We start from the raw sequence: 26,966 nt of genomic DNA, 5'->3' as shown, positions 1-26,966 counted from the left end.
TTCACACTCACATTCATACCTATGGACAATTTGGAGTCGCTAATTAACCTAGCATGTTTTTTGGAATGTGGGAGGAAACCGGAGTACCCGGAGAAAATTCGGGGAGAACATGCAAACTCCACACAGAGATAACCGAGGGTGGGATTGAACCTGGGTCTCCTAGCTGTGAGGTCTGCGCGCTAACCACTTGACTCACCGTGCAACCCGTCATAATAATTATTAATTTTCAAGCTTACTTGGCACTGAACAGGAAGTGACTGTATGAAGGTTTTAATATTATGCAACTGTTTTTAGCAATAATAACAATAATACTACAACAAAATGGCCCCCTAATCTTTTATGTACAATATCGACTTTGTATAGAACATTTAAGATAAATAAATGAGTGCAGGAATAAAAAAATGCCTTGTAAGAACAAAAATCCTTTTTAGTCAAATCTAAGTACTTCTGACCTGTATTTGACTTTTTACAGTGTATTATACTTATTTGACGATGAAAAAATATTATTTGGAACAAAAAAAAAAACCTGATGTCGCCATGACTACCATGACTAAACCGCCAAGCTCTCCTCTGCTTAAAAACGTCCATCTGTCCGTCAGATCAAGATGGAGAGTATCAGAGTTTGTGTTAGATGCGTGTGTTAGAATCCACGGGGGGGGGGGGGGGGGGCATGGTCAGTCAGTGCCACAACACGGCAGCCACGTTAGTGTCGGTGCTGTAGATCCACAGCACCAGTGGCAGGGAGACGGCCACAAACGGCCACGAGATGCCCTCGGCGCATGCAGACAGCGAGCAGCCTTTGCGGCCGCCGGGCTTCTCCGGCTGTTTACCCAAGTCCAAGTAGTTCCTGGCCGCAAACTTCAGCAGCTCGTCCAGCAGGATGACAGGCAAGGAGATCTTCAGCACCATCATCCATTGGGTGGAGTCCAGCGGTGTGATCTGGAAGATGACCTGGAGGAGCACGGTGACATGTGATCATGTGGCGTTTATCTCTATGGTAGTGTTTTTCAACCTTTTTTCAGCCATGGAACATTTTTTTTTACATTGGAGAAAAAAATGTTGTGGCACACCACTAACCAAAAATGTTCCAAAATGTCACCACGACCTCACACGTGCATCAATAAGTCTATGGGAGGAACAAGGTAGGTGTTGCCACACGGACCAATATTACATTGCTATGCCAGTCTTTACACCACAGACACTCCACAGTAGCCATGTTTTTACATCACCACTTTTTCTCTTTCCGAATGACCTTTCGGGAAACAATGGTGGAGCAAATAAACCAAATGCAATTGGAATATTTGGGTCCATGTAAACCAGGGGTCTCAAACTCAATTTACTTGGGGGTCACTGGAGCTCGGGTCTGGGTGAGACTGGGTTTTCCCAGTTTCATGTTTTCCAAAAAAAAAAAACAAAAAAAAAAAAACGCATTTATTAACAAAAAATTTTTAAAAAACTTTGCTTTGGTTCCAATTTTCTACAAGAAAAGCTCTGATAAAACATTCCACTGTTCTCAAAAATCTTAATTTTTATTTTTCACAAAATTAGATGAAAAATTAATAAACAAATCAAGAATAAAGAAAATCAATCAATCAATAATAAATATAATAAAACGGCAAATAATAAAAACTTAAGAAACCACATATAGTTGGTGGGTAGACAAATTATTTTTTTCAGATTAAAATGAACAAAGCATTATTAGAGCCCTGTAGACATGACAAAACACGACTATAGTCACATTTATACTCTTTATTTACAACATATTGCGCAACTGCAGGGTCTTGAGACACATGCTAACTCGCTAACTAGAGAGCTAGCGACCTAAACGGTAGCCTCCAAGTTATTTCCTTTAAACTTAAATAGCCAAAAACTTACCACTTCCACACGGATAGGGAGGATAACTATTAACAGTTATTTAACCTTTAACATGAACATTAATCAAACGTAATAATTTTTTCTGGGTACATGATACCATACAGCATCCATATCAAACTTGCGCGTGCCGCACTAACATTAAACTTTCATATCAAGGCGGGGGCCTCAAACTAGTGTCGCGTGTTTGAGACCCCTGATGTATACTATTGACATATTTGCCCGAAGAAACGCACGCATGAGACTTACAGGCAGAGGTTCCACGTAGAGGATGAGGAAGTGAAGCGACATGGAGAGGCAGATGGCACCCAGCAGCCAAACGTTCTCCCAGGGGGGCATCCTCAGCAAGGACTGGTTCTCCGACAGGCTTTGAAGCGAAGGGAAAAAGGTCAGAGGTCAGAGTAAATGTGGCTTTTTACTGAAATCTTTTCTACCTGTTCAGAGCGTTGCACATTTCGATGGTGACGAGCACGGACAGCGCCATTGTCATGGGGTAGGGGGACTCAAACACCTCGCAGTCCAGGTTGTCAAAGTCCGGGTTGTCCGGGGAACATTGGAGGAAGTGGCTCTGCAGAAAAAAAAAAAGGCGTATGCAACTCCGGAAGGTCACATGGAAGTTGCGTCACTTACCAGCTGGTACAATGTGATCTGGGGTCCATCGTCCGATAGCGTAAACCACCAGGCTGCAGCCCCCACTGTCGCAGCCCCCACGTACCCTGGCAGCGAAGACACGGGCACCCGTGACCTCAAGCCACTTCCCGATCTCCCATCAAAAGGAAAAGACTCGACACTCACCGCCGATGGCCAAGTATCGGAAGAAGAGCCATCCAGAAATGAGAGGCTCCTTAGCGTTACGGGGGGGCTTCTCCATGATGTCCAGGTCTGGCGGGTTGAAACCCAGTGCGGTCGCAGGGAGACCGTCGGTAACCAGGTTAACCCACAGCAGCTGAACTGGGATCAGCGCCTCGGGGAAGCCCAGCGCTGCAGTGAGGAAGATACTACCAGCAGAAATGATATCATTAGCCACGTTTACATGGACCCAAATAGTCCAATTCCATTCGGGTTATTTGCTCAAATGTAACCTTTGTATACACCTCATTCCCAAAGAAAAGTGCCAATCCGAATGAATATATAATAGGATTCCCAGGGGTGGAATATTCCTTTTCCCCAATCCGATTGAGGTATCTTGTACCCGCTCAAACGGAAAGTTGTCAGACTGCGTTCTTCTTCTTCTTCTGTTGTTTATTGGCGGTTGGCAAGCAGCTTTGGTGTGCATTAGCGCCATCTGTGGAACAGAATCTAAACCCTTCTATACGCCATTCACAAGTCCACTTTTATTCAAAAAGAAAATACATATCTATATAAAACATGTGCCGAGCTTAATTATAAAATATCAGCAAGATTGAACTTTATCTTTTCCTGTTCCCGGGTGCGTTCTTTCAGCGAATGCTGAGATATGACGTAACACGCAGCTCCAAACGTTCTTCCGTTGAAAAAAAAATGGAGGCGAGCAATTGGCACTGGACTGCTAAGGAAAGTTTGTTTTTGATTCAAACTAAATTCCAAGACCGGACGAAGGAAAAACTGGCAATACGGAGTTATTCCGACAAGTGAACGAAAAAGTCCAGGAAGTCGGTATCACGTGATGTTGGTGTTTACGCTTTACTGGGCATGCCCCATTGACTATTCTGGTTGATTATAGCGCCGCATGTAGACACGCCATTGGAATATTCCTTTCCATGGATACCATTGCTTTCGGAAAGGTCATTCGGAAAGAGAAAAACTCCTCATGTAAACGTGGCTAATCATGCTGTATGCTGAATGCGGATATTTCTTAAAAAAAAAAAACACGATCACCCCTGAACTCACCAGACCACTTCCCCAACATTTGAGGAGATGAGGTATCTGATGAACTGCTTCATGTTGTTGTAAATAGCACGGCCTTCCTCGACGGCAGCCACAATGGAAGAGAAGTTGTCATCGGCGAGGACCATCTCGGAGGCGGACTTGGCCACAGCAGTGCCGGAGCCCATAGCGATGCCGATCTCTGCCTTCTTCAGGGCGGGGGCATCGTTCACGCCGTCTCCCGTCTGCGGACACACATTGTCAAATTGTTGTGTGTAAAGATGATCAAAGTTGGGGATCATCTTGGAGATGTTGTACCATAGCGGTGATCTCATCAAATCCTTGGAGGAACTCCACGATCTTGGACTTGTGTGAAGGCTCCACGCGTGCGAAGCAGCGCGCATGAGTCACGGCCTCACGCTGGGCGTTGGGCGCCAGCTCGTCAAACTCTCGTCCGGTGAAGGCCATGTGCTCGACGTCGTCGTCTTCGGTGAAGATGCCGATGCGGCGGCAGATGGCCACGGCCGTGCCCTTGTTGTCGCCTGTGATCATGATGACACGGATGCCGGCCTGGCGGCAGAGCTTGATGGACGCCGCCACCTCCTGTCTGGGCGGGTCCAGCATGCCGACACAGCCTACGAAGGTCAGATCGGACTAGACGCAAGGGGGGTCGGAGACAGAATGTTAGTAATGCGCAGCCAAACAAGAAGCTAGCTCACTCTACCGGTTATTCGGTAATTACCTCATACTCGGAGAATTTGGCGGTGTCGGACAGTACCATGTCCTCCATCTTTGGCGGGCTGTCCCGTGTGGCCAGAGCCAGGCACCTCAGCGTATCACGGCCGGTGCCGTACTCACGGATTACAGACAGGATCTTTTCCTTGATGCCTTTGCCGAGGGGCACTTTGCTGTTACCCACTCTGACATGAGTGCATCGCTCAATAACGCCCTCTGGCGCCCCCTGTGGTAGTGCAGAGGTCAAATGTTGCGCAGAAGCAAATCCCGCGACTAGATAGCCGTTTCTGTGCTACATCATAAACATACCTTCACAAACATTTTCCCCAAGGATGAACGGGACTTATTGGGGGTGCAGTACACAGACATGGACTTCCTGTCCCGAGAGAACTCCAGAGTACACTCCTTCTTCATGAGCTGTTTGATGACCTGAGCACAAAAGAGGAGTAATTAGAGAGCCGGCGGTGGGCCGAGCGGAGCAAGGCGGCGTCGCTCACAGAGTTGCAGGCGTTGGCTCTGTCGATCTTTGACAGGTTATGGACTTCGGTGTCAAAGACGTTCATTTTCTCCACCAGACTGGTCAGCGCCGTTTCTGTCGCCTCGCCGACCTTTTCGTACACTCCTTTCACCTAAGACAATAAACATTTTATATGAATTCATGTACTTAAAAAAATAGAAACACCATTTTTAAAGTTTTTTTCCAACGCGAGCTCTCACTCCCAAGGATGTATTTATGTCTTAGCATTTGTGTGAGAGGGCTGCACGGTGGTCGAGTGGTTAGTGTGCAGACCTCATAGCTAGGAGAACAGGGTTCAATTCCACTCTCGGCCATCTCTGTGTGGAGTTTGCATTCTCCATAGATATGAATGTGAGTGTGAATGGTTGTTTGTCTATATGTGCCCTGTGATTGGCTGGCCACCAGTCCAGGGTGTACCCCGCCTCTCGCCCGAAGACAGCTGGGATAGGCTCCAGCACCCCCCCGCGACCCTCGTGAGGATAAACGGTAGAAAATGAATGAATGAATGAGTTCTCCTCCTATGTTGTGTGGAAGTGGTAACTTTTTGGATTCTTATTTTCTTTCCCCACCCTCGGCCATCTCTGTGTGGAGTTTGCATGTTCTCCCCGTGCATGCGTGGGTTTTCTCCGGGTACTCCGGTTTCCTCCCACATTCCAAAAACATGCTAGGTTAATTAGCGACTCCAAATTGTCCATAGGTATGAATGTGAGTGTGAATGGTTGTTTGTCTATATGTGCCCTGTGATTGGCTGGCCACCAGTCCAGGGTGTACCCCCGCCTCTCGCCCGAAGACAGCTGGGATAGGCTCCAGCACCCCCCCCGCGACCCTCGTGAGGATAAGCGGTAGAAAATGAATGAATGAATGTTTGCATGAGAGGCACACAGAGGTGATGATGCAATCATACAATAAAAAGAGAGCATGTTTGATGCACCAAAAGCGACCACAAGGGAGCAGAAGTGCATTTTGTAAGCATCTCTTCCATGAAAAAGGCTGCACAGGCAACCAGGAAGTGAAAAGGCACCACTGTCCATTTTGTGTCAAATATATCTTTTCACAAAAATACTTTTTTTTGTTGAGAACTGATATTTTGTTGAAACTTACATATGTTCTACTGTTAGAGAATGGAAAAATCTAGAAAAAAAAAAAAAAAGTCTATATAGCCTAGTCAGAATCAGTAAAAATGGCCGATACCGAGAGGGACGGCTATTGAAAAATGGCTGGGAATGAATGAGTTAATCGTTGAATTGTCAATTCATTGTTGCAGCATTCATCTTATTGATTTGTCCTAGCCGTTGTCACTCCGCAATAAATTATTTTTCTGATGCCAATAATCTCACGTTTAACAGTAAGGATCGACTGATACATCGGCCGGCCGATATATCGAGCCGATATTTACGTTTGCTTTGGGTTTCCCAATGTTTTTATTCCACCGCATGATTTACAGTCAGGCATCCGCCGGGGCAGATTTGTGTTACGCGTCACGCTGCGGAAGGAGCAGTCATCACATCGATGCTAGATAAATTTAAACTACAACAGAAATGTTTTGCACATGGTTGAATATTTATTCCTTATAAAGTTGATAATGCCGTTTAAATGCGTGTTTAAGAAAGCTGAATCCTACTGTGTTCAGTGTTTACATTTCAATAAATATTTGTTATCATGGTTTTGGTATCATTTTGGTATCATTTCTTTATGTAAATTGAGGGATCAAAAGCAGTATCGGCCACAAATATCGGCACAAGCAAAATCGGGGTGATGGGAAAAAAAATCGGTATCGGCATCAGCCCCCAAAAAAACCATATCGGTCGATCCCTATTTAACAGTAACATTTCTATCCAGTTAATGAAAGCTCACTTGCTGAGAAGCCACTTCCTGTTCAAAGGAAGCTCAAACAAAAGCCTTCAGGGAGCCATGAGAAGATTGTTAACAAATATTACATAATTGATATATATATATATATTAAGAGCACTGGTACAGTTGTTTGCAGTACAGCTTTTTAGTATCTAGAAAAAATCTAAAAAAAAAAAAAAGGTGGGTTGGATACAGTACAAACCTCATTGAAATCCAGCGAGGAGTCATTACACAGGGCGCAGATGGTGGCCAGCTCAACCAGGGCATCATACTGGGAGGATCTCACAGGTTTACCATCCTGGTATCTACAGGATATTTACAGTATTTCAAGTCCCCCGAAATGATCCATGTGTACAATTTGTTAGCTTAATAATACTCACACATCTCCCTCGGGTGCGTAGGTTGAACCTGTGATGTTAAACTCCGACAGCGAGAAGTTGTCACCTTCAGCTTTGTTGACAATGAACATCTGAGGAGGAAAAACACTATCAGCAGGTGGCAGCAGAAGCCACTGAAGTCCCAAGCAGGGGGCCCTGAGAAGCAGAGCTCCTTTTAGCCTGATGTGAAAGAGGAGTGTTTAGTTTTCTCTCCATGTGTAAACACCCACCAGCCCCGTACCGGGGTCCCCCATGGAAGGAGCGATGTTCGGCTCTAAAAGCGAGAAATGACGGTGCCAGGCTTGGCCACACACACACACACAGGAAGTTGTTTATCCTCCATTATACAAACATGAGGGGATGACAATAAATTGATCAGAATAACAACTAACAATCGTAAAACACTGAGGCTGTTTTAAAAAACTACTGTGGCAACTGAAAAATAAAAATGTAAAATGTTATCAATGTGCTTTTTGAATGTATGATCAAGGCACGAACATCAAACAATAATGTCCCTCTCAACATGAGGTGTTTCGGCTAAGAGAGACAATGTAAATCAGGGGCCTCAAACACGCGGCCCGCGGGCCAAATGTGGTCCGCAGGACACTAGTTTGAGGCCCCCGCCTTGATATGAAAGTTTAATGTTAGTGCGGCCCGCGTCAAGTTTGATATGGATGCTGTATGGTATCATGTACCCAGAAAAATTATTACGTTTGATTAATGTTCATGTTAAAGGTTAAATAACTGTTAATAGTTATCCTCCCTATCCATGTGGAAGTGGTAAGTTTTTGGCTATTTAAGTTTAAAAGGAAATAACTTGAAGGCTACCGTTTAGGTCGCTAGGTCTCTAGTTTGCGAGTTAGCATGTGTCTCAAGACCCTGCAGTTGCGCAATATGTTGTAAATAAAAAGAGTATAAATGTGACTATAGTCGTGTTTTGTCATGTCTACAGGGCTCTAATAATGCTTTGTTCATTTTAATCTGAAAAAAAAAATTGTCTACCCACCAACTATATGTGCTTTCTTAAGTTTTTATTATTTGCCGTTTTATTATTATTATTATATTTATTTATTTATTACTGATTGATTTTCTTTATTCTTGATTTGTTCATTTTTCATCTAATTTTGTGTAGAAAAATAAAAATGAAGATATTTGAGGACAGTGGAATGTTTTATCAGAGCTTTTATTGTAGAAAATTGGAACCAAAGCGAAGTTTTTTAAATTTTTTTGTTTTTAATAAATGTGTTTTTTTTTTGTTATTTTTTGGGGAAAACCTCACCCAGACCCGAGCTCCAGTGGCCCCCAAGTAAATTGAGTTTGAGACCCCTGATGTAAATACTGTACGTTTTACGCCGCCTAAGCATATGGTACCCTATCCAAACAGCAGGACAACCACGAGGATGTCAACTTTGGCTCGCAAACATCTTAGTCGCGAGTATTGCGTGAAACTCACTCTGCAGACTGACATCTGATTGGTGGTCAGCGTTCCCGTCTTGTCAGAACAAATGACAGATGTGCAGCCCAGTGTTTCCACAGAGGGCAGACTTCGGACAATGGCGTTCTTCTTGGCCATGCGCCGGGTGCCCAGAGCCAAACAGGTGGTGATGACAGCAGGAAGACCTTCAGGGATGGCAGCCACGGCCAGCGCCACGGCAATCTTGAAATAGTAGACAGCTCCACGGATCCAGGAGCCTCCATGCACGGGATCGTTGAAATGGCCGATGTTGATGATCCACACCGCAATGCAGATGAGGGAAATGACTTTGGACAGCTGCTCGCCAAACTCATCCAACTTCTGTTGCAGGGGCGTCTTCTCCTGCTCGGTGGCCGCCATCTCATCGCGGATCTTACCAATTTCTGTGTTAACGCCCGTGGCGACTACGACACCCACGGCCTTCCCGGCGGCAATGTTGGTACCCTGAAATAACAAGTCATTTCTTCCTCACCATGTTGCCTGATAAAAATGATAAAACAAGCCAATATGAATCAGAGGGAACTATATTTACAGAGAAGAGCATGTTCTTCTTGTCCTGATTGACAGCACGAGGGTCGGGCACAGGGTCCGTGTGTTTGATGACGGAGACGGACTCCCCTGAATAGACAAACACAGGGTACCTCGACAAGATGACAATCTCAGAATTATATGATACAAATTCATATAGCAGTTTTAAGCCATAAAAACAACCAAAAGTACATGGCATCGATCATTTGCATGCAAAAAGTACCCTTAACAGCAAGGAGGAAGTGAAAACCATCAAGCATATTTTTTTTAATGCACACACACAGTATATTCCAAATGTGTCAACTGTAAATAGTGAATGGTGTTATGTTTTGAAAGAGGTAAAAAAGGTAAAAACAAACTTTTTTTCTTATGAACGATGAGGGTCTAATCTTTCTTTTTGGTAGGGCCCATGTTTATATAGCCATAGGACACATTATTCTGTGTACCCTTAAGAAAATCATTCACAATCGTCTAAAAATGGCTGGTAATTAAGGGGTTGTCTTTTGAAAAATGTCTGGGACTGAATGAGTTAATGATAACATGGACGATAATGCTCTTATTTTTCCACTGAAAAAGCTACATGTGATGGAATGTAGCTCCTGGTGTAGTATGTCACATCAATGCGATCAATAGGATCTTTCCTAGTTTGAGTAATGTTTTAAGGTACACGAAGTATTACGTTATCAATGTGCACGGCATAAACATCAAACAATAATGTCCCTCTCAACATGAGGTGTTTCGGCTAAGAGAGACATTGTAAATCCGGGGTCTCAAACACGCGGCCCGCGGGCCAAATGTGGCCCGCAGGACACTAGTTTCAGGCCCCCGCCTTGATATGAAAGTTTAATGTTAGTGCGGCCCGCGCAAGTTTGATATGGATGCTGTATGGTATCATGTACCCAGAAAAAATTATTACGTTTGATTAATGTTCATGTTAAAGGTTAAATAACTGTTAATAGTTATCCTCCCTATCCGTGTGGAAGTGGTAAGTTTTTGGCTATTTAAGTTTAAAGGAAATAACTTGAAGGCTACCGTTTAGGTCGCTAGCTCTCTAGTTTGCGAGTTAGCATGTGTCTCAAGACCCTGCAGTTGCGCAATATGTTGTAAATAAAAAGAGTATAAATGTGACTATAGTCGTGTTTTGTCATGTCTACAGGGCTCTAATAATGCTTTGTTCATTTTAATCTGAAAAAAAATCATTTGTCTACCCAGCAACTATATGTGGTTTCTTAAGTTTTTAGTATTATTATTATATTTATTTATTACTGATTGATTTTCTTTACTCTTGTTTATTTTTCATCTTATTTTGTGTAGAAAAATAAAAATTAAGATATTTGAGGACAGTGGAATGTTTTACCAGAGCTTTTTTTGGATGATAATGCTCTTATTTTTCCACTGAAAAAGCTACATGTGATGGAATGTACTCTGCATTCACCTAAACTAACCGTGCAAACTGACTTGAAGAACATTTTCCATTTTTTTTTTCTTTTTCATTTTGAATGCACAAACCAGATAGACATAAACAAAGCTTAGGTTGAAACTCAGCAGACTCAGAGGAAGAGATATCAACAGATATCTGGTTCAACTTACCGGTCAGAATGGACTGGTCCACTCTTAGGGTTGTTGACTTGATTGAACAGATACGGATATCGGCAGGCACTTTATCCCCGACTGTAACCAAACAAAACATCAAGCTCATAAAACCACCGACTGTGTGCACACAACGTCACTCGAAATAAATACCGAACAAATATCTTTTAATGAGCGTATGTGGTGGTGTTATCTAAAACAGAGGAAGCAGGACGAGGAAAAGGGGGGTTGTCGCAAGGTCGCGGGACAGTGCGGACATCACCGCGGGATAAAAGACAGATTAGAAAAATGAGGAGGAAAAGGAAGACGTATAAGCCATAAATGGCTCGTCTCAAAGGAAAAGACCAATTTAGGTACGTTGAAATTGCGGTGACCCAATTCAGCTTCCTGATGCTACATAACGCAAAACTGGGGAAACTGCTCAAGCCATAAGCGTATACAACGTACATAAAATTGGTCCTTGAGTTCATTGGAGGACACAAATCTGCAGAAAATGCTGAAAAAAAACACATATACATCAATACAGTACAAGACCATCGCAAAGGGAAACTATATATATATATATACCAGGGCTCTACATTAAAAACAAAAATTACTTGCTTAAGGTGAGAACTACTTGCCCGAACATGTAAAATGAAAAAACTGCCAGTATGATATCTAATTTTTGTGGCATCACATGAGAATCTCAAACAAAGATTAAATGATTATCATTTCTTGTGGTTGTTTTCCTACATAGATAATTCATCAGATAATAATATTGACGCATTTAATTTGGAGGAATGTCTGAAAAATTGTATGTTAACATGGCATGCCATACTACCTTACACATCGTAGTCGTAGTAAGCAGTGATATTTATAAGTTGTGCACCACAATGAAACATAATATTGAATAGACACATTTGTGTACTAGTAAAGTGTTTTTAATCCAGAAAAAAAAAATGCTCAATGGTCAAAATTTGTGAAGCAAAGGTGAGAAAAAATACACAGAGAAATGGAAGCGCTAGATTTTGTAGCTGGTGCAAAAATCAGCACTCGGTATTGGATCTAATCGGTGGTGTTTCATTGCAACTACTTCAAATTGTCACAGCAATGTGATTCACTCACCTGTGCCATCGTTTGATTTGTTGCCGCTAATAAAATACTCGTTTAGGAGGCACTCAGGGCTCGACAATAACGATGTACCGATGGCCCGGGGCAAGTTAAAACAAAATTCGGGCAAGTAAATCCAATCAGTGATATTCCCGTCGGGTAAGTTTACTTTGGCATGCCATACTGCCAAGAGTTTTTTTTTAAGTGGTTCTTGTTGGGTGTTGGTAAAACACGGACTGCGTAATTCCGGTGGTAATTTGCAAACCAATCCTTGCAAATCTTGAAATAGACCAATCAGAATCGTTTATTTTGACCGCGGTCCGTAGTCCACAGTCCGCGTTTTTACCCACACCTGTCCTTGTTCACGATCAACCAATCAGCGATGGTTTGACTAGGAAAACATCTATCATGGCGTCCCTGCCAACATGGTCTACAACAACTTCTGAAGGAAAACAGCAAAAATTTGATGAAACAGTGCCTCCTAAACAAGTATTTTATTAGCGGCAGCAAATCAAACGATGGCACAGGTGAGTGAATCACATTGCTGTGACAATTTGAAGTAGTTACAATGAAACACCACCGATTAGATCCAATACCAAGTGCTGATTTTTGCACAAGCTACAAAATCTAGCGCTTCCATTTCTCTGTGTATTTTTCTCACCTTTGCTTCACAAATTATTGTTTGATCATTTTTTTCTGGTTGAAAAACACTTTACTAGTACACAAATGTGTCTATTCAATAATGTTTCATTGTGGTGCACAACTTATAAATATCACTGCTTACTAAAAATTAGTTGATATCATTATGGCAGTCTTTTCATTTTACATTGGGGCATGTTCGGGCAAGTAGTTCTCACCTTAAGGATTCCCCAATGGGCAAGTCATTTTTGTTTTTAATGTAGAGCCCTGGCACTGGTTCATCACTTTTTGCTGTTTTCCTTCAGAAGTTGTTGAAGAATTAGACCATGTTGGCAGGGACGCCATGATAGATGTTTTCCTAGTCAAACCATCGCTGATTGGTTGATCGTGAACAAGAACGGGTGTGGGTAAAACGCGGAATGTGGACTGCGGACCAGCGGTCTAAATAAACGATTCTGATTGGTCCATTTCAAGATTTGCAAGGATTGGTTTGCAAATTACCACCGGAATTACGCAGTCCGTGTTTTACCAACACCCAACAAGAACCACTTTTAAAAAAAACTCTTGGCAGTATGGCATGCCAAAGTGCACTTGCCCGACTGGAATATCACTGATTGGATTTACTTTACCCCAATTTTGTTTTAACTTGCACCGGGCCATCGGTACATCGTTATTGTCGAGCCCCGTATATATATATACATATTGTAATATAAAACGCATGTGTCCTTTAGAGAAAGGAAAATAGCATCAGGACCTACAACGGACAAAGCCAAAAATGGAAAAAGTATTCCAATATCTTCCCCAATGCTCTTATCAGGTTTAAATGTGGCTGCATGAAAGCAGCTGTCTCCACATCACTGTGACAACACAGGAAGACCAAAACGACAAGCCCCTCTACTAGATACTTAGAATACAAAACATCATAATGCATTCCGCTAACAGACCGGTGTCGGTTTTCACCGTCTGTTGCCGCTTGCATCCTTTTTACGGTTACGCATGGGATCAGTCCTTTAAGTTCCGTGTGGAAGAGATGATCGTCCACTCACTAAGCATTCCTGAAAGCGGTGCCAAAAAGTCGGATCTGTCAGCAGCCATCATCCAATCTAGACGTAGGGTGTTTCTCAGAACCACGGACACGGTAGCATCCAAAGCTTTATTTCTGAGAAGGTCGCTAATCCTTGCTCATAGATGGGTCAGGCTACAAAGACTCCACTTTGGGATGGATATACTGCAAAGAATTAGCTACATAATTACATTTAAACATTGAATTCATGCTCCCGTGTGCTCCATTCAAAGCCTTTTGTCCTTTGATGGTTAGGTAACACTTCCTGTTTTAAGTTTGGAGTAGATTTTGGAACAGTGACAGCACTGTCCAGGAGCCGTGTTACACTGCAGGCACGCACACATCAGCTGTCTTTTTGTGTCAACATCCTGCTTGGTAGCCGTCCAAACATCTCATCAGCCAGCCGCACTTTTTCACCTTTGTGTTTGCCAACAGGTGATCGAGTCCACCAGAGTTCAGGCTCGGTGATGCATTTCGCCACAATATGACTCACATAGGTGCCATTTAAAATAGACCTTTCAACAGCAAGCGAGGCCGTGACACGACGACAACGACGTAAGCTGGCAGCTTTGACTGGCACCTGCCCCCGCCGTGTGTTCGGGTACCGCATGTGGTTTAAAGCCAGCCAGACTTCCTCAGCGTCCATGTGTTGATGGCAGCAGGACAAAAGAGGCGACGTGCCGTCAAGTCAAGAGGATCATTGCGGAAGAGTCGACGTGACATCTCTCCAAAGCAGCCTTCATTAGCAGCCACCTCGTTGAAAAGTCTTTGTCGAGATGAAAATTGACTTGTTAGCTGTCTGCGGTTTGTTTAGTTTTGCTTTTCGGTACGTGCAAATCAAGAGTGGAGGTCTACTCCACATAATGAACTACAGTAAACCTATATATCGGATAGTTCGGATATATCGGAAATTCGCTCACAACGGACAAATAAAAAAGAAACAATTTTTCTGTAATGCATTTCCAATAAAAATTCATTGCATATATCGGATTTTTTATAACGGAGTTCACCTATTTCGGACAAAATCTCCAGTCCCGTTCCAATTTCCCTCACATATATCGGATGGCCGCATCGTGTCTTTCTCCTGGCTCCAGATTTAGGACAAATATAAAAGTGAGTGACGTCAATAATACTAGCACAGCAGTGAATGAGATCTTAACCTCACTATTGGAAATAACGTAGGCCTGACGGGCGTAACAGGGCCTAGCTTAATTAACGATTTGTTATGCTCAGAGTCCAATAAAGTTAAATTCTCATTAACTTACGTCTCTTTTCATTGCCCAGTCCAGGTACATTGGAAACATAGTCAAGGAAGTGCCTTTTTATAACTGATAAAATCCGATATACGCATATACCGGATATAAATCCAATATATGCGTAAAACGAACATTTTCCAGTATACGCATATAACGGATTTCGCTTATATCGGACAAAACCAGTGGGAAAAATTGAATCCGATATATCCGAGGTTTACTGTATAAAAGCAACAAAAAACTAAATCAGCCAGATTGTGCACTGCAGGCAGTTTCCGATAAACCGATGTTTCATTAATTTCCTTAGTATAAATCCAGGTAACAAATTCATTGGACTTGAACATTTCGCTTCAGGCTGAGCTGAGCAATTTGCAAAGGAGGAGGACCCTGCAGTGTTTTCCCCACTGCAATGTATCTGTGGTTTTGGGATAGGGTAAATTACATCATCACTGCATCACAGTCATGACACATGACACACACAAGTGTTTTGAGGCTATGGCTACACAAATACTTATGTGTCATAAGAAATATGTGACAGTAACTCACATTATTTAGCCACAGAACATGGACTTATCGACTTAAATGTGTTGGTTTCATTTCATGCAGTGGCAGAGGCATGTGTGTGCGTGAAATGTACACAGGCTATTTAAAAAAAACAAAAAAACAATGAATTCCCAAGAGCTCCCGAGTGATTTTAAAAGATAATGCACAGGGTTTCTGCATATTTCAAAAAGTCAAAACGTACCACTTAAGACAATAACCAATACAACTTAATGCCAATTTCGCATTCATACTTGCAAAAAAGCAGAAAAAATATTTAAGGAAAATTGGAGGTCACGTGTATGACTCAAAGGGGTCATTTCAATTAAAAAAAACAATCTGTTCATTTATGTCAGAATTCGTTGTAGTTTTTTTTTCTATCTTCAATCATATTATCCCTCCCATGTTTTTGCACAAGCAGATTTTTGATTATGTTAATCCATAACAAGTTGCACGGCGGTCGAGTGGTTAGCACGTAGACCTCATGGCTAGGAGACTAAGATTCAATTCCACCATCTCTGTGTGGAGCTTGCATGTTCTCCCCGTGCATGCGTGGGTTTCCTCCCACATTCCAAAAACATGCTAGGTTAATTGGCGACTCCAAATTGTCCATAGGTATGAATGTGAGTGTGAATGGTTGTTTGTCTATATGTGCCCTGTGATTGGCTGGCGACCAGTTCAGGGTGTACCCCGCCTCTCGCGTGAAGACAGCTGGGATAGGCTCCAGCACCCCCAGCGACCCTCGTGAGGAAAAAAACGGTAGAAAATGAATGAATGAATGAAGGTTTTGTGGTGCACACACGGCACACGAGCTGGTTGTGCTCACCTTAAATTCAAATTTTTCCAGGCTTCTGATTGGCCACAACGTGCATGATAGCCGATGAATGTGTTTCATGTGATGAGGTGTGTTAAGAAGCAGCGTTACGGAGTCACCAAATGTATGGAGTTTAAATGACAAGAGGAGCTCATACAGAGTCCAATTACGTGTTACGAGGGCGATCTGGTAGCACCAAATCTTGATAAATAAATAAATAAATAAATACAAAGTAGCGGCAAGTCTATTTGTGGCGGTCCAAATCTACTGTGGCAGGCCGCCACAAATAAATGCATGTAGGGGGGAAACCCTGCCGTGCCTCCATTAGAATAACTAGATATACGGTAATGACAGTCACAGAAGTTTATGTAAGACAAATGCTTATTTTTTCCAATTCAAATACTAAATGTTGTGATGTTCAATCAAGCGACATGCGTTTAGTTTACATCGTCATTTTTTGTCGTGCTGCTCAACCTGTTTAAAAAAAAAAAAAGCGCCATTGTTTGTTATGTTGCACTAAAACAGGCTCATTATTTTTGCACCATTACTGGTAGTATTCTGGTTAAAATATGCTGCCATATAGCCATCCTTTTTCTATACCACTTGGGTAAGATGGAGCCTATCTCGGCAGAAAGCTGCAAAATATAAAACTATGAAATACATTTTTGGGGTTTTGTTTCACCCTATCATGGTATCGAGATATTATCATTATCATGAGCCATCTATCGGAAATTGTATCGTATCGCGACGTCTGTAAAATTAAAAAATTAAAAAATTAAAAAATATTCAATAATAATAATAATAAAATAATTAATAATTTAATAATAATTAAATAAGAAAATTTAATAATTTTAAAAAATCCCAAAAATTTTAACTATAATGATGGAAATGGTAATATTAATGATGATTATAATGATGGTAATAATGATAAAGATTATAACAATAATGATAATAACAATAATAATAATAATAATAATAATATTACAATGATAATAACAGGGGAAAACAAGACAGTGGCATGAACGTGATTATATCTTGCAAAAAGGGGTAGGCATTTATAAGCTTTTGCTTCAGCCTACTCCTTTCGGGCTTGTGATCAGATAGCTGAATACAGATGTAAATAATGGAGAGTTGTATTTTGATTGGTGTGGGAGATGCACTGTGGTGTTTCGTGTATTTGCCCAAATAAATATAAAAAAAAAAAAAAAAATTTTAAGTTTTCCAGTCCTACTAAAATAACTAAGTGAATGTCCTGTCTCGTGCGGACCGCTGATGTCACAGCAACAATCTATTTGAGATCTCTGCTGTGCCTTTTGCCGTTATGACTCTTAAGCGGGAGCCGGTTCTGCATGCACATAGCATGTAACCGTGTTGCGGTTACAACACTCCCATGGGAACAAAAACCAAAAGCAAAGAAGCTTTTGTCAAAATTAACAGGGTGCTTGGCACACAGATACAAAATTAATTAGTGTAATGTAAACCAGGCATAATCCGATTTAAGTAAAAATTTCAAAGTGAAATTCAAAATGCTTTGAAAATGTTTGAGTAAAGTGAAACGTATCAAAAAGCGACCCTACTATCGGATAGTCACCACAGGAAAAGAAGTGCTAAAGTATTGCTGCCGAGTTAGCATCACAGCTTAGACCCATTAGTGGATGTCCATTTCGGAGATTGTGTGCGCCACCTTTGTAAAGCACCTAGCTGCATATTAAGTTTGGGCGTCTAACACCAACACTCCCCCGGGGGTCAGCAAGATGAGGACCGTTTATCACAGCCGTGAACATTCGCCAAAGGACAGTCCCCTCGGTGACACTGGACATTTGGCAGACCGCACTGAATTCCATACTATCCGTGGTGTCTGGAATCCCAGTAGAGGGTGCGGGCGCTGATGGGAAGGGTCACTACTGTGCATGGAGCATGGTGGGGGTAGGCTAGCTTCTCCACATAGTGCTTCCCTATAAGGTCATCTCTTTTGGACACAATGGGAGCAGAGCCTCCCTGCTTGCTACCCTTCACACTGAGCCGTACCATCTTCCAGGCTGACTTCACGGCCAGTTCAGAACAACCGTGCAGAGATCTGCTGCGTCGAGAAAAGACAGATCTGTAAATGTCTTATTAAACCAGCTGCCAGGTATTGGATCACACTAGCGTGCTGCTGTCGATATTATTCAGTTCTCCTCTATGTTTATAAAACACTATTCACTTGTGTATATTTTGTTATATACTATATATTGTTATTTTGTTCATATAGCTGTCTATACAGTATTGCTGTATTTACATATCGTTGGCAACAATAGATTTGTTTGCCTAAATTCGTTTGCTGTGATTATCGAAAAAGTAATCTTGGTATAGGCGGCATGGCGGTCGAGTGGTTAGCGCACAGACCTCACAGCTAGGAGACCAGGGTTCAATTCCACCCTCGGCCATCTCTGTGTGGAGTTTGCATGTTCTCCCCGTGCATTCCCTCCCACATTCCAAAAACATGCTAGGTTAATTGGCGACTCCAAATTGTCCATAGGTATGAATGTGAGTGTGAATGGTTGTTAGTCTATATGTGCACTGTGTGTTTCCCTCGTGAGGGAAAAAGCGGTAGAAAACGAATGAATGAAATGAAGGAATGATCTTGGTATCTGCAATACTTGCACTGTATTTACTTGGTATCAGCTTAATATCAAAATCTACAGTATATCGGGTCGAATGCCAATATAAAATTCCTAATGCACATTCTCTTCTTGTCTGTGACTCTCCCTCTGCTCAACGGTGAGCTGACTGAGCATCAGACGGCTCAGCGGCTGAGGCAAATATTATTCATGAATATGACAACTGCCAAGGATTTTTGAAAGTCGTCTGAACTCGATTAGCTGCAGCTCCACTGATTTTTTTATATTTTATATATTTTTTACAACTGTGCTTCAAGCTGCTAACAGCAAAGCCAGCACTTGTGTTGACGAGCCATTATTTATTTATTTTTTTTTAAATGCATTAGTCTCAAAACTTAAGCGCCTCTGCTTCTGTTGCCACCTGCAATGCAAAGATCAATTAAACTGCTCTAACAGTCAGCTAAATTCAATTGTCATGTACAAAAACATGGGTACTACTGTACAATGGACAGGGTGCACCATAGTACATAGTTGGGAACAAGACACCTGTCAGCATTGCTCCAGCCACTGCCCGCTATAAATATAGCATTCCATCAACCAAACCACCTATGACGGCTATAAATAAAAGCCAGCGCATCACACAGAGAGATTGTGCATCACTTCAGAGGCTACAGGTTAAACGGTGTTCAGAGATAATACTATATGCTCTCAAGGCTCCAGCGTCCCTTAGATATGCCGCCCTTTTTTTTTTTTTTTTCAACATTTGAAAAAACTGTGGGCGGGGCAAAGCCAGAACATTGACTGGACATTAGCGGAATGACAGATGATATGCTGCAACTGTTAGTAAAGACGCAGCATCAACATGCAGCGTCCACCTGATGTGTGAAGACACACATACGGACTTTCAGTCATGTGACATTCAGATGTTCAACTTGTGTAGAATTAGCAGTCTTGTAAGAAATATCCGCAACGTGAACCCAATATGCAAGCATCATGGCCACATTGTGCTTGAATTCCCGAGAGCAAGGTTTCTTACCGGCGACTTCTACAATGTCTCCGGGAACAATGTCTCTGGCCTTGATCCGCTGGACCGTCTTTCTGTCCTGCCGATACACTTTGCCCATCTCGGGCTCGTACTCCTTCAGCGCCTCAATGGCATCTTCAGCGTTGCGTTCCTAAGTCAGGATAAACTCAATTAGTGTTTAAAAAAAATAAAAATACAAGAAACAAACTGAACAGGAGAGTTCACTAGGGACCAGATGCCCTTAGGCAGCCCGCCACAAATACATTTACACAAATGTTGATTTATTTAAGATGTACCGCTACCTGTTCAGCCACAATTATAAACACATTATAATGGGACTGTGTGTTTAGCTTGTGTGATGTCTTATATTAGACGGCATTGTAACTGCTTCTTAACATGCCTCATACGCACATCATAAAAACACATTCACTGGCTGTAATGCACATTTTGGAAGATAAATGCCGATTAAACTCAGGATAGGATAAACTCAATTAGTGTTTTCACAATAAAAATACAAGAAACAAACTGAACAGAGTTCACTTTTACTATGCATAAGGCGCAGGACCAGATGCCTTTCGGCAGCCCGCCACAAATACATTTACACAAATTTTGATGTATTTAAGATTTAAAAAAAATGTTATCCATGGGTTGCTGTGCTGTGAGAAACACACCGTATAATGTTAAATATTAAATATTTTTTATTTTTTATTAAATATTTTTATTACATTTTTATTTTTATTTTTTATTAAATATTTTGCTAAACACTGTTAGAAATGATTAGGCTAATAAATTTTTAAAAATATTTTTTTTTTCTAAAAGATATAGCAATTCACAGCAGCCACAAAACTTTAACTGTACACACATGAAGTGGAGCATTGTCTACATTTCCATGATCCATGCGATAACCCCATTTAAGATCACGCACCTGCATAATATGCATAATAAAAATGAGTCATGATGATTGCGGGCTGTTCAAGACTGCACATGATCGCAGTTTAAGTGCCAAAAAATATATGGGAGTGGTTCAACGGGATTATAATAAAATGCTATTTTTTTTAAGCTTTGTGTGCTAAAGTAGGCTATTTGGAAGTATTGAAGTGAAGCAGTGTTGTTAGCAATTATGCAGCAAAAGTACATGTATGGGATGTCTCACCTGCCACACACCAACAATGGCGTTGGCAATAAGAATAAGTAAAATTACAAAAGGTTCCACAAAGGCTGTAATGCTTTCTTCTCCCTCCTCAAACCATGCCAGGACCTAAAAAAAAAAGAGCACATGAAACATTTCTTATTGTAAATAATAATGGAGTAATTGAATTGTACAAGTGACAACCAGATTACAACAGTTTTGGTTCCAATGCAATCAGAGTTGTCACTACGATAATAATAATATCATGCAAAATCATTTGTCTCGTTTTCGTCACGCAAACCGTCCCAAAGCTTCCACGATTTCTAAACAGAAAAAATGTTAGGTTTGAACAGTGAGCACCCAAATTTGGCATGAAAGTGGTGGTCTGCTCCCTTGTCAGGCAGCAGTTGCCGACACCTCCATATCACCTGGCAGCTGTACTGTACACTGCATACCAGCACGCACACACCAACGCATGAATAGCATCATTTGTCCGAGTCTATTATCAGGGTCATTTCATATGACAGCCATTTCATCTCATAATTCTGTTAAGCATGAAGATGCATTGCTGTTTTGCAGGGATCTGCAAAGTCACTGATATCCAGGCCAGCAGCTAGCGATATCATTTTATAAAGAAACATGATGCGTAAAATGCGACTTAGCCGTATGTGATATAATAGAATAGGCACTTTGCTCAAGAAGAGGATAACAAAAAATATCCTTGTAACACAATTTTTTTTTTTTTACACCGTCAATAAAAATTTAAATTGTTATTTTTACACTGTCAATAAAAATATATATTTTTGAAAATGTGTAAACTACCACCCCGCAAACATTGTTTAAATGTGTTTCACCGTACTGTGGGCGGCACGGTGGTCGAGTGGTTAGCGCGCAGACCTCACAGCTAGGACACGAGGGTTCAATTCCACCCTCGGCCATCTCTGTGTGGAGTTTGCATGTTCTCCCCGTGCATGCGTGGGTTTTCGCCAGGTATTCCGGTTTCCTCCCACATTCCAAAAACATGCTAGGTTAATTGGCCACTCCAAATTGTCCATAGGTATGAATGTGAGTGTGAATGGTTGTTTGTCTATATGTGCCCTGTGATTGGCTGGCCACCAGTCCAGGGTGTACCCCGCCTCTCGCCCGAAGACAGCTGGGATAGGCTCCAGCACCCCCCGCGACCCTCGTGAGGATAAGCGGTAGAAAATGAATGAATGAATGAGTAATGTACTATGACTGTAATTTTTTTGGTGAGACACACAAGCACCAAACTCGATCGCCGGAACAACAGGCTTTTATTGCAGGTTTGAATAATCCCACAACGATCCCCAACAGGTTCTACTGTTGCGGCTGTAACCCACGCCAAGCTAAAGCTCAATCCCCTTCTTCCTCTCTGCCCCCCACCCAGCTCCTCTTTACAGCAACACACATTTCTCATGTATTACTTCTACTATATTGGTTATACAAATGCAAAGGTGACTATCTAAATAATGTTTAAAACATATTGAAAATGTCGTAAACAGGATTTCAACAAGTGGAAATTCACTTATCACCGTTGGGTCTGGAACCAATTAACTGCAATAAACAAGAATTATTTACTTGTTAGCATACGTATCTACGCCGGTTTCGTTGAAAATATATGGGCACCCCCGGTCTACAATATCCAGCAGTAAAAGTTGCCGGCTGTTGCGTAGCAGCAATGCTCGACTCGGAGCTGCTGTTGTCACCATTCCTCAGATGAATGGAAAAACCTTCAAGTGCTTAACTCCCTGACATGCCCGTGTGCCTTCGGATGTGTTACACAAACTGAAGACGTTCACAAGTCAGCGCCACGCACTGCGCACACGCCATATCCCAGTTATTCATCAACCAGGGGCTCAACGCTAATACCGTCTCACATTTTCACTTCACACACCGACACCGTTTTCAGTAATGCACCTTAAGGCGAGCCCATTTGCACGATGCAGTGACGGCTCCTGTAACCGCTTAGCCCCCCCGTCCCCCCCCAGAACAAGTAACAGCAGGGAAGTGCAAGGAAGAAAACATGAGAAGGTCAGGAACGACTCAAACCCCTAAATAATGCATAAAAAAAAAGAAGAAAAGACATACTTACAAAAGAAATACAGGCAGCCAACAGAAGAATTCGCACAAGTAAATCTTCAAACTGTTCAAGGACAAGTTCCCATAAAGATTTCCCTATGGAGAACAGAGTGTGTGAAGTCAGTCAAAGGAAAGTGACTGTGATAATCAAAAGTGCGAGTGACATTACCTTCTTCTGCTGGTAACTCTGTTTGTCAAGGGAAGCACGCCAGGGATGGGAGAAAAAAAAAACAAACAAAAAAAAAACAACAACACATTTTAGCCAGACGTGACTTAACTATTAAGACACATGAACCAAGTCATTGGAGAAAAGTTGAGTGCATTATGTAAAAGTACAGTAATATGTAATGACAGGTACCTGTCAAAAAGCCAAAGAACTACCTGTGTAATTAGGTATTATTTACAATTACACAGATGACATGTTACAATTACATAACAAACAGCAGCCTCTGAATTAACTCATTAACGGAATTGCAAACAGGAATATTCCAAATCCACTTCAACCAGTATAAAAAAAGGTCCTAGTGATTGGATACCAAGAAGTAGAGACAAACGAGTCGTTCATGAGTTTTGTACTCCATCACGACTCACGTGCACTGGAGTTTCGTAAAAGGAATCAAAGTTTCCCGTCACTACCAGGAAGTCCCCCCCCATATATTCTATGAACGGGACAGTGTAGTGTTCGATGCATGTGGATAAATCACTAGCAACCAATATCGAGGGTGGTATCAGTATCAGATAGATACTATCAGATTGATCAATATTTTTTGTTTTATGTTCACTTTTACAAATATTTTTGTTTTTGTTGTGTATTTATAAGGTTACAGTGTTGGTGTTATTGGACACAGGAGGTTTTGACATTGACATCCAATAGTAGTTTTTTTTGCTTAGTCATTAACTTGATTATGCTCAAATAATTGCACTTAAAAATTAGGGAATTATTTAAATTTTTAGATACTGGTCACTCTCACAAATATTTTTGTTTTTGTTGTGTATTTATAAGGTTACAGTGTTGGTGTTGTTATGTTATTGAACACAGGAGGTCTTGACATTGACATCCAATAGTAGTTTTTGCTTAGTCATTAACTTGATTATGCTCATTTAATTGCACTTAAAAATGAGGGAATTATTTCAATATTTCGATACTGGTCACTTTCACAAATATTTTTGTTTTTGTTGTGTATTTATAAGGTTACAGTGTTGGTGTTGTTATGTTATTGAACACAGGAGGTCTTGACATTGACATCCAATAGTAGTTTTTTTTTTGCTTAGTCATTAACTTGATTATGCTCAAATAATTGCACTTAAAAATGAGGGAATTATTTCAATATTTCAATCCTGGTCCTTTTCACAAATATTTTTGGTTTTGTTGTGTATTTATAAGGTTACAGTGTTGGTGTTGTTATGTTATTGGACACAGGAGGTCTTGACATTGACATCCAATAGTAGTTTTTGCTTAGTCATTAACTTGATTATGCTAATTTAATTGCACTTAAAAATGAGGGAATTATTTCACTATTTCGATACTGTCTTTTTTAACTTATTTACTGACTTTATTTTGCTTTATGAAATAAAAGAATCAATTCATTATTTTGTTGACAATGTTATACTGTCTTATATGTTTGAATCTGTTAAAAGTCTCTTTTGTATGTGGGTCCTGAAATATGCGTCCTGTTTTATCCCGATTCAACCATTTTAAGTCAAACGCATTCAAACACTTCTAATTATTATAAGTAAAAAGTACAGTATTTACTTTGTATCATATCGATGACAACACTTGCAGTATCATAACAGCCCAACTGTCCACCGACTAAAGAGCTGCACTGTAACATGAGGTGTTCACTAGGGACACATTATCTATAGTTTTTATTCGTTTAGCTTAAAAAAAACATAATTGTGACCATGCTAGCATAAATATTTACAAAAAGTCACGGTCCAGTCATGCTAGCCATGTACAACTAGTATGTCAAGAGGCGGGAAACCTTCGAGGTCAGGGCTGATGACGTCATCAGTAGGCTTATGTTGACTTTTAGCCGACATTCTAGCATATGTTAAACAGCCATAGCATCGTGAGAGTGACAGCGAACAAGTTCAAAGTGTCTTACCGTTCAGGCCCCATTTCTCCCGCTGCCTCTTCACCTCGTCCAGAGAGAGTCCTGTGCTCTCGTTGACGCAGAAATAACTGTAAACTTCTTCCACACTCTTCGTGTGAGCGTTCTCCATGCTGATGACGGTTCCTTCCCGTACAGCTTTTTACACTTCACACACCGTTGTCAAGATGCCACGGACCGGTTCTCTAAAAACAGCCAATGGGGGGAATAATGGACTAACTTCAGGTAGCAAAACGACGTGTGCCCTTGTACGCGTCTCCCCCGACAACGAAAATTGTTGCAGTGAGCCAAATTCTCCTTTCCCCCGGTGGGATACTGGATGACTCTCAGCGTCCGCTATTGTCCAAAAAAAATGGTGGGAGGCTGTCTACTGCGGTGCCCTTGTGTGTGGGACTGCATTCGCCGACACTGTTCCTGAGTGTTTTTTGCTGTAACCCACCCCACCGTGGCGCAGCTCTCTGTGGGCCATTGCGTCGTTGACAGCCTGCCTTTATCAATGCGCCGCTCCGGCGTACTGCATGTGGACTCGCCTGATTGGACGAAATGTATCACGTGATCTCCAACCAGGGAAACACAAAAAAACAGGAACTAGCAAGCGAGTATCGACATCTGGTGAAGCCACGTGTGTCCAAAGTGCGACCCGAGGGCCAAGTCAGACACATTTTTTTTTTTAGACCATAGCACAGATTAAATAATAAAATTAAAGACTTTATGTCCACATCAGAACATTACAAAGAAAGTTTAGCATAACATGCATATATTGACCTAGAAAAATATTTAAATATTTTCTTACTTGCACTTGAATGCTAACAGTAAGTAGCTAAAAGGACACAATTTTTAAATGCATCCATAGATGATAACCCCCTTGCTCTGACCCTGCCCTTTTAGAGGGTATCATTGTCTGTAACTTGACAGGACTGACGTGCGTCATCTGTTATCACATCCCAGTAAGGACCTTAGAAGACGAAGGCGCTTTAAAAATAACACGATAACTCCCCAGTTGGACATCAATGTGCACGCAATGTGTTTGGCACAAGAGCATGAAACATTGACTTGTCATCAGCAGATTAGAAAAAAAAAAAGACACCCTGAAATGATCTATGAAGACGTTAGTGGCATCATGAAGCGTACAAATCAAGTAGGCCGGCTATTTCAGACTGACAAGTTTACATTTAGTTGTTAAAATGTGACAATATTTTGCCAGGCAACTTAAGATTATTTTGTAATTAATTTTTTAATAATTTACTGTACATGAAAATGATTATTTGATTTGTTTTGTTAAATGATGTAAATGCATTTGTGGCAACAGAACTACGGATACTAAATTCTAAATGCTAAAGTCAGAATTTAATATACTCAAAATCACCCGGTGAGGTACGAGACAAATCATAAGACTGGACACACACTGTGTTTTGTGTTCATTAAACAACCACACGCAAATATTATTTTGAGGACAAGACATAATTAGTATAATGACAACAAGAGAATAAAGTTGTTCCGTGACACTTTAAAAACTCCCCCTTTGGGACAAAAACAAGCTCCAACCTAACTACATTGTTTTAAAAAAAAATATTATTGTGGCCAAGGCTGGGCCGCATCAGGTTTTCCAAAAAAAAAACAAAACTCATCTTAATTTTTATTTTTCTGCACAAAATGAGATGAAAAATAAATAAACAAATCAAGAATAAAGAAAATAATATTAGTAATACATAAATATAATAATAATAATAAAACGGCAAATAATAAAAACTTAAGAAACCACATATAGTTGGTGGGTAGACAAATGATTTTTTTCAGATTAAAATGAACAAAGCA

The 26,966-nt window shown here is 41.2% G+C and overlaps 1 protein-coding gene across 1 annotated transcript; it reads right to left on the bottom strand.

The window, feature by feature from the left end:
- Positions 1–233: 233 nt before the first annotated feature.
- Positions 234–25,654, bottom strand: LOC131127824 (sarcoplasmic/endoplasmic reticulum calcium ATPase 2-like). Its single transcript, XM_058070093.2, has 20 exons — positions 25,146–25,654; positions 23,210–23,227; positions 23,054–23,136; positions 20,965–21,069; positions 19,824–19,962; positions 10,790–10,870; positions 9,204–9,289; positions 8,651–9,115; positions 7,201–7,289; positions 7,023–7,125; positions 4,950–5,081; positions 4,762–4,881; positions 4,460–4,678; positions 4,036–4,371; positions 3,742–3,962; positions 2,668–2,870; positions 2,503–2,588; positions 2,307–2,440; positions 2,122–2,239; positions 234–951 (listed from the first exon to the last, which is right to left on the bottom strand). Exons 1-20 carry the CDS (start codon positions 25,261–25,263, stop codon positions 679–681), a joined length of 3,129 nt encoding a protein of 1,042 aa, XP_057926076.2. The 5' UTR covers positions 25,264–25,654; the 3' UTR covers positions 234–678.
- Between the last annotated feature and the right edge of the window lie 1,312 nt (positions 25,655–26,966).

This window comes from Doryrhamphus excisus, linkage group LG3, assembly GCF_037039965.1.
Source record: "Doryrhamphus excisus strain RoL-2023G ecotype Guam linkage group LG3, RoL_Dexc_Guam_v1.1, whole genome shotgun sequence".
Taxonomy (NCBI): Eukaryota; Metazoa; Chordata; class Actinopteri; order Syngnathiformes; family Syngnathidae; genus Doryrhamphus; species Doryrhamphus excisus.
Note: the sequence above shows the minus strand (reverse complement) of the source record. Positions and strands in the feature narration are given on the sequence as shown.

Coding starts and splice junctions, on each gene's coding strand:
- LOC131127824 (XM_058070093.2), bottom strand. CDS start 25,263: ATGGAGAACGCTCACACGAAGAGTGTGGAAGAAGTTTACAGTTATTTC. Junction 21,070..23,053: donor TGGCTGCCTGTATTTCTTTT/GTAAGTATGTCT, acceptor TTTTTTTTTTAG/GTCCTGGCATGGTTTGAGGA. Junction 10,871..19,823: donor AGACATTGTAGAAGTCGCCG/GTAAGAAACCTT, acceptor GTTTGGTTACAG/TCGGGGATAAAGTGCCTGCC.